The following is an 8,357-nucleotide window of genomic DNA, read 5'->3' as shown; positions in this document are numbered from 1 at the left end:
GCAGCTAGTGAGGTAGGGTGCTATGTTTTTGTGTTTGTGAACACAAAGAGAGAGTTTGAGTAACTTTGTTGATGGTGCTGTAAGCAGGGGTCAGCTGATGACCGGCTATACATGTGGTTAAACTATTACTCAAAGCATTGATGGTTCACAGGTTTGGTCACTATGAAGGTATCAGATAAAACAAAACTGAAATAAAATCAGAAAGAGACAGAGGGAGAAGGAAGGGCTTTCCTTATTTAGCATAATGAATAGTAACTGTACCTTATGCAATAGCCTTGTGCTGAGAAGTAAAGAGGGGTAGAGCAGAGACAGGAATTGGGCTACTAATAACCTGTACGGCTCATTAAGGATACGACAGTTGCTAGGACTACTATAATCCTATACCAAGAGGGAAGATGGTGATGGTCAAACAAACTAAAATAAGGTAAAAGTAAAACGAAAAGGTCCTAATAGCTGTAGGAAACTAAAAGGAAAAAATAAATAAATTGATTTAATTAAAGCTCAGATTGAGGTAACCTCAGCTGTGGGTGTATATAAGGTAGAGAGCACTATACATTCACTCCCATGTACAATTCCTGCTGGTACTGAGACTTGAGCCCATGACCTTTGGGTTACAAGTCCAACCCTTTAACCATTAGGCCATGACTACCCACCCCCCACAACTTGTAGGTCATATTTGATTCATTCTGCTAGTACTATCTACTTAAATGGGGAAATATTTAGTTGCAAGCTGGGCAGTTGTGGCCTAATGGTTGGAGTCGGACTTGTAACCTGAAGGTTGCAGATTTAAATCTCAATCTCAGTAGGGAATGTAGGTTAGGGATTGAATGAACAGTGTTCTCTTTTCCACTTTCAATACACCCAGTTGCTCCCCGGGCACCACAGCGACTGGTTGCCAACTGCTCTGGGTGTTCACTACTCACTGCTTCTGATGTGCATGCAGTAATTTGGAAGGGTTAAATGCAGAGGACAATTTTCAAGTATGGGTTACCATACTTGGCCTTCGCTGTCAGGTAAAAAAAAAAAAGTGTTGCTTTTTAAATTCCTTTTAATTTTATTTGTATAAGCATTTCTGTCCCACTCCAAACAAAAGTGATGGTGGCAAGCAAAATAATTCCTTAGCATGTTTAGCTGAGAGAGAACCTGGTGGAGCCAATCCTTCTCTGACAAGAAACAAAGTACAATACATATGCATTTCAATAAATTTGACGTTATATTTCGTCATGAGTGAAGGGCTAACCTGCACCCTAGCAAATACAATTTTAGGCTATACCGAAGGATATTGATCTTGCAGTGTGTGCAAGATTTTAAAAGCACTTTATATGACTATTTTTATTAAAATGCAGCACTTAAGAATAGAGCAGTCATGGCTGGGACAGGGTTCAAGTAACATTCAAAGCTTCAACGTAATCATGAGTATGTTAAATCAACTTTCTTCTGAGCCAGGCTGAAGATACAGGCCTGTACATTCCAAGATGTGTTTCTAAGAATAAAACAATATAGAATTGTCAAAACGCCTGGTGGAGCCAATCCTTCTCTGACAAGAAACAAAGTACAATACATATGCATTTCAATAAATTTGACGTTATATTTCGTCATGAGTGAAGGGCTAACCTGCACCCTAGCAAATACAATTTTAGGCTATACCGAAGGATATTGATCTTGCAGTGTGTGCAAGATTTTAAAAGCACTTTATATGACTATTTTTATTAAAATGCAGCACTTAAGAATAGAGCAGTCATGGCTGGGACAGGGTTCAAGTAACATTCAAAGCTTCAACGTAATCATGAGTATGTTAAATCAACTTTCTTCTGAGCCAGGCTGAAGATACAGGCCTGTACATTCCAAGATGTGTTTCTAAGAATAAAACAATATAGAATTGTCAAAACGCCAGCAATTGGATTCAGCTAATGAAAGGATAAAACTAAGGCCGAATTCAAAATGGCAGAAATACTAGTATGCTATTCTGAATTATGCTCAAGTTTGTGTTCATGTAGGTATCGAGGACAATTGATCAAGTGAGAATCACTCAGTCGCATAAGCGCCAACTCATGCCAAGTCTGGAGAATCGTGAGGGTTAATGAAGAGGGAGGGGCTCTTTAATTAGCTGAAACCTGTAGAGTACAAAAAGACCAAAGGGCAGCATTTTTACTTTGTGACTAGCTGTTGAACAATGGCTGGAAGTTTGTTTGGTTCAGATTTTGGCAATTTGTGCGTTCTGTCATGCTGTTCCAAAGTGGAGTAATTTGCCCCAGAACCCTCAAGCTGTGATGCAGCAATTGGATTCAGCTAATGAAAGGATAAAACTAAGGCCGAATTCAAAATGGCAGAAATACTAGTATGCTATTCTGAATTATGCTCAAGTTTGTGTTCATGTAGGTATCGAGGACAATTGATCAAGTGAGAATCACTCAGTCACATAAGCGCCAACTCATGCCAAGTCTGGAGAATCGTGAGGGTTAATGAAGAGGGAGGGACTCTTTAATTAGCTGAAACCTGTAGAGTACAAAAAGACCAAAGGGCAGCATTTTTACTTTGTGACTAGCTGTTGAACAATGGCTGGAAGTTTGTTTGGTTCAGATTTTGGCAATTTGTGCGTTCTGTCATGCTGTTCCAAAGTGGAGTAATTTGCCCCAGAACCCTCAAGCTGTGATGATTCAGCAAAATGACCAGTGGCTTCAGCAGCCAGTTCAACAACAAACTAACCAGCGGTTTCCTCAGCAGTTTCAGCTTCAAAAGCCAGTGGCGCAGACAGAGCGCCTTGATAAATGTGCTGTAGCTGATTAGCAGCAGATCCAATGTGGACAACCTGGGATCAGTGGTGCCGAGTGTGAAGCCATCAACTGCTGCTTTAATGCTCAGCTGTGAGTATTGGATCAATACTCACAGCTGAGCAAGACACAAAACCCCCAATTGCTCCCCAGGAAAGTGTATGCACACTTGGATGGGATAAACACATGTTGGTTGGATGGGTTAATCATCCTGTTAACCAAACAGAAGTTAACGATTAACCCTTAAAAATGTAACCTTGTGCTGCCCCAGGTTAGCAACTGGAGGATGGATAATGGTCATGGCTTGTACAGAAGCCTGGACTCCGAATGCATGACTTTACAAAAGGTTGTGGAACCTTCGTTTAATAGTGTGGGGGAAAAAAAAAAAAAAAAAAAAAACCCACACACTGGAAAGAGGCATGTAATACCAGATTCTGCAGAATCAAAACACCAATAGACAAAGATAGCTCGGGGCTCTGCTAAGTTTATTAAAACTAGATTTACACGACCAGAGTAACTCCTCCACTAGAAACCACAGTCTGCTCACCAGAGATAGCCTTGATGCGAGTGTCTCTCCCTGAAAGAGAAATGTTAAGTGAGAACGCACTTATAAATTCAAAGTTCCTCTAGGCGAGAGCAAGAACTCACGTTTCCTGGTGCAGCTTTGCTCACAAGAGCCAGAAGATGGATGGCACACCTCTGTACTGCAGTGGATGAAGATCTGACAGGGAAGAAAGAGGCTCAAGTCATAGAATTCACAAGCAGTAAAATTAAAATGTTCAGGTAAAGCGGGGCATACAGTTTCCTGCAGAGGAGCCAGTGAGGCTGGATCTACAAATGTGAACATCTTCACAACAAAGCGCTTGTAGTGGGTTGGGAAATGAAGACCAGACGATCCGGTCACTGGAACGAGTGTGGTCAGGTAACGGTCATCCTGGTAAGAGCATCTGAAGATGAACGAAGGTTAGAAAGTGTCTCCCAGCAGACTAACTGGATAAAGATTGGCATTACTCACCCATCGATCAGAAGGTCCCACTGGGGGAGACTGAGTGGACTGGGGGTTGATGTTGCCCAACAACGTCCCAGCATCAGGACAATGTTTGGGTCAGTTCTCTCCATAATGCGCACCTCAACATACACAGGTTCCCGCAGAACTTTTGTGATGGGATAATCAGCATCACTAACACTGGAAGAGAAACCTGGACAACAGACGGTGAGCTTGTAGCATTTATCAGAGACTAACATTCACACCAAGTCATAGATCACTTACTCAAAATGACTATCCCTTGTGAAGGAACCAAACGGTCCAATCCCCACTTCATACGAGGAGGTCATTCTGTTCTCATACACCACATATCCACTGTCCTCCTGTGAACAGGAACAGTGTTAGCGTCAGGGCTCTGAACCGGTTCAAGGAACGAAAAGGACAGGAACAGAACCAGAAGCTAAAAAGGTTCTAGTTCCAAACAGAATCGAAAATTTGAAATGGCCATTAACCGGTTAAAGTTTAATCGTTCCATTTATTATTTGAAATTTGCTATCAACCGATCACGAATTCCAGTAATACGGCCTATGCAAATGTGACACTGACTCATACAGCGCGCTCAGCTGTGAACTCATAAGTCGCAATGGCAATGCACCAGCATTAGTTTATCCGGGGATAGTGAAAGAGTGATTCAACAGACCACACGCACCTGCAGCACTTCTGTGAACGGAGAAAACAATAACTATAGGCTTACATAAGAAATAGGCATATACAAAATATTTCACTTAAATCATTGACAGAACAAAAAAAAAAAAAAACAAACAAAAAAAAACACACACAACTGCTCCGTTGTTCAATCTGTTGCGCTCACGCCTCACGGTGCGGTTATAGCCGATGTGAAGGATGATGTTTTACGTCAATGCAAGTACAGAGCCTTGCCTATAATAAATATTTTAGCATCTAGATACGTCGCAAATGTAAACATTTGGAGTCGAGCCAAATGAGAGGTCGGTATCAGTTTCACTTTAAATTAACTAGTTACTGGATTGACGTTTTTATTGCCTAAACGCATAGCCTTAACTTTAGAGGATTTATTGTGGAGAGAAACTAAACTGCGTTTATAATGTTTCTAAACATTTTGCTTTAGCCTACATTTCTGAATGTAATAGGGCTAACAAAATGCGACGTGAGCCTATGCTCGATGTGGGTTTTTTTCCCCAGCGTGTCCTTTTACACTAATTCCGCCCACCAACATGTGATTGGGATGCTCAACACTGAGAAAAAAAAAAAAAAACCTCAATCAGTTTCAATGGTGTAGATGGTAAGGCGTGTGCTTTGACGCGATCGACCCAACTTCAAACCTGCCTTTTGTCGAACTTCTCCCCTTTTCAAATCTCATCACATCAGAAAGGCACTTATTTCCAATAAAAATGAAGGTGATCTTGAAAATGATCTCTTGTTTCTTTTTCTTAGAGTAGAGAAAACACTGTACTTTATTAGCAAAGTAGTTTTTAAAATAATGTTATTCACCGGTATCTCTTCTTCTAGAATGGCGATACAGAGGAACCGAAACATTAAAACATTGATTCTGCTCAGAATGAACGGATTAAATTTTTCGTCTTCAAGCCCTGGTTAGCATCCAGTCCATTATAAGCAATGCAGAATAAAACCAGAAGCAGCTGCTCACCATCATGCTCGTGCCACATGCGGTCACAGGGAACTGGTATATAGCAAAGTAAGGTGTGGACTCCACAGGAGCGCAAGGTGGGTTGTTTCCACCCAGTAGACGAACCGAATCCAGACTCAGTCGAGGCAGAGTAACATCTCTAGCCACCACTACCACAAACTGACCATCTCTAATACACTGGACGGTCACTGGAACAAAAGTACAAGGGCAGGTTAATTCTGAGTACCAGTTTAACATGAACAGAATAAGATTGAGAACACTTACCTGCCCTCCCATAGTAACACTGCTGTCTTTTAAAGCAGCAGTTGATAGCTTCACACTCAGCACCACTGATCCCAGGTTGTCCACATTGGATCTGCTCATAATCAGCTACAGCACATTTATCAAGGAGCTCTTCTGCTCATAATCAGCTACAGCACATTTATCAAGGCGCTCTGTCTGCGCCACTGGCTTCTGAAGCTGAAACTGCTGAGGAAACCGCTGGTTAGTTTGTTGTTGAACTGGCTGCTGAAACCGCTGGTCAGTTTGCTGAATCATCCCAGCTTGAGGATTCTGGAGCAGATTACTCCACTTTGGAACAGCATGACAGAACACACAAACTGCCAAAATCTAAACCAAACACTGAATGCTACCCCAGATAGTCACGCAGTGTGAAAACAACGGCGATCCGACGAGTTTGAAAATCGTGCAGTGTGAACTCGGCATTATGCAACTGAGTGATTCTCACTTGATCAATTATCCTCGATACCTACATGAAAACACAAACTTGAGCATAATTCAAAATAGCATACTAGTATTATTTCTGCCATTTTGAATTCGGCCTTAGTTTTATCCTTCATTAGCTGAATCCAATTGCTGACGTTTTGACAATTCTAGATTGTTTTATTCTTAGAAACACATCTTGGAATGTACAGGCCTGTATCTTCAGACTGGCTCAGAAGAAAGTTGATTTAACATACTCATGATTACTTTGAAGCTTTGAGTGTTATTTGAACCTTGTCCCAGCCATGACTGCTCTATTCTTAAATGCTGCATTATAATAAAAATACAGTCATATTATAAAGCGCTTTTAAAATCTTGCACACACTGCAAGATCAATATCCTTCGGTATAGCCTAAAATTTTATTTGCAAGGGTGCAGGTTAGCCCTTCACTCATGAGGAAATATAACACGTCAAATTTATTGAAATACATATGTATTGTTTGTTTCTTGTCAGAGAAGGATTGGCTCCACCAGGTTTTTTCTCTCAGCTAAACAATGAATACTTTTACCACCATCAACTTTGTTTTGAGTGGGATAGAAATGATTATACAAATAAAATTAAAAAGAATTTAAAAAGCAACACTTTTTTTTTTTTTTACCTGACAGCGAAGGCCAAGTATGGTAACCAATACTTGAAAACTGTCCTCTGCATTTAACCCTTCCAAATTACTGCATGCACATCAGAAGCAGTGAGTAGTGAACAACCAGAGCAGTTGGCAACCAGTCGCTGTGGTGACCGGGAGCATTTGGCTGTATTAAGAGTAGAAGAGAGCACTGTTCATTCAATCCCTAACCTACATTCCCTACTGGTATTGAGATTTAAACCTGCAACCTTCAGGTTACAAGTCCGACTCGAACCATTAGGCCACAACTGCTCAGCTTGCAACTAAATCTTTCCCCATTTAAGCAGATAGTACTAGCAGAATGAATCAAATATGACCTACAAGTTGTGGGGGGGGTGGGCAGTCATTGCCTAATGGTTAAAGCGCTGGACTTGTAACCCAAAGGTTATGGGTTCAAGTCTCAGTACCAGTAGGAATTGTACATGGGAGTGAATGTATAATGCTCTCTACCTTATATACCCACAGCTGAGGTTACCTTGAGCAAGGCACCAAACCCTCAATTGCTCCCCATGTGCCACAGCAAAATGTGTATGTGCACTTGGATGGGATAAATGCATGCTGGTTGGATGGGTAAAACATCCTGTTAACCAATCAGAAGTTAACGATTAACCCTTAATTTGGTACCTTATGCAGTGGCCCAGGTTAACAACTGTAGGATGGATAAGGGTCATGGCTTGTACACAGGGTTTCTGCAGGATTTTAAGCTCAAATTTAAGACTTTTTAAGACCTGCACAAATAAAATGAATACCATATGAGCAGGGTAGGTCAATGTCTATAGTACCATATTAAACTGTAAAATTACTGTAAAAAGCATAATTTACAGTTTAGATATAAGTTTTCACAAAAACAGAAAGTTTCATAAAATGCTAAACTTTACATTTCAGCCTTTAAACCATTTTTAAGAAAATCTCGATAAATTTCTGGGATTTTATCAATAACGATAATTAGACGATATTTTGCTGAGTGTGTTATTGTGCACACAATTAATCTTTACCAATAAGTTTTATGGGCATTTTACCTTTAAACCATTTTTTTTCTAAAAGTGTGCACCATCTTTTGAGTCAAATTCTTGGATTTGGGCTGTTACCAAGCAAATGAAATCAGTATCAACAAAATTTATCTTTGCAATGCAGAGGGAACACAAAAGCTGCATTAGAAGTGTCATTTAGATGCATTTACACACTGTTTAATGCAGCTCTGAGGGACATGGAATACTTTAACCTGCAGTTACAAATGCATAGCTAAATGATGTTTTGATATTTAAAAAATGTTTGAAATTTTAAAAAAATGAAAAGGTACCTTAAATGTGAAATTAAAACTGCCAGTAGTTGGCAGCAAGTCACTGTTAATAAGTGAGTCATTGCGATTTAACCGAATCATTTAAACGGTTGATTCATTCAGGAATTAAACACTGTCATGTTGCTCCAAAATGCGAAACAGTGCTGTGGTGTCTAAAACTTAAGTCTCTTAATATTAACTTTAATTTTGTTAAACTGTTGTATAAAATCAATATCACATTTGTAATCAT

At 40.1% G+C, this 8,357-nt stretch overlaps 1 protein-coding gene across 1 annotated transcript in view; it reads right to left on the bottom strand.

Annotated features, from left to right (window-relative positions):
* Positions 1–3,218: 3,218 nt before the first annotated feature.
* The window catches only part of LOC107756044 (zona pellucida sperm-binding protein 4-like), a 17,325-nt gene continuing 12,186 nt past the window's right edge, over positions 3,219–8,357 (bottom strand). The window contains 6 exon segments of the mRNA XM_016573019.1: positions 3,219–3,348; positions 3,420–3,492; positions 3,571–3,718; positions 3,787–4,139; positions 5,444–5,631; positions 5,708–5,839. Coding sequence (XP_016428505.1) covers positions 3,272–3,348; positions 3,420–3,492; positions 3,571–3,718; positions 3,787–4,139; positions 5,444–5,631; positions 5,708–5,839 — 971 coding nt within the window. The 3' untranslated portion in view covers positions 3,219–3,271.

Source organism: Sinocyclocheilus rhinocerous, unplaced genomic scaffold (assembly GCF_001515625.1).
Source record: "Sinocyclocheilus rhinocerous isolate Xijiao unplaced genomic scaffold, SAMN03320098_v1.1 scaffold1074, whole genome shotgun sequence".
NCBI classification, from domain to species: domain Eukaryota; kingdom Metazoa; phylum Chordata; class Actinopteri; order Cypriniformes; family Cyprinidae; genus Sinocyclocheilus; species Sinocyclocheilus rhinocerous.
This window is presented reverse-complemented; position numbering and strand designations above follow the sequence as displayed.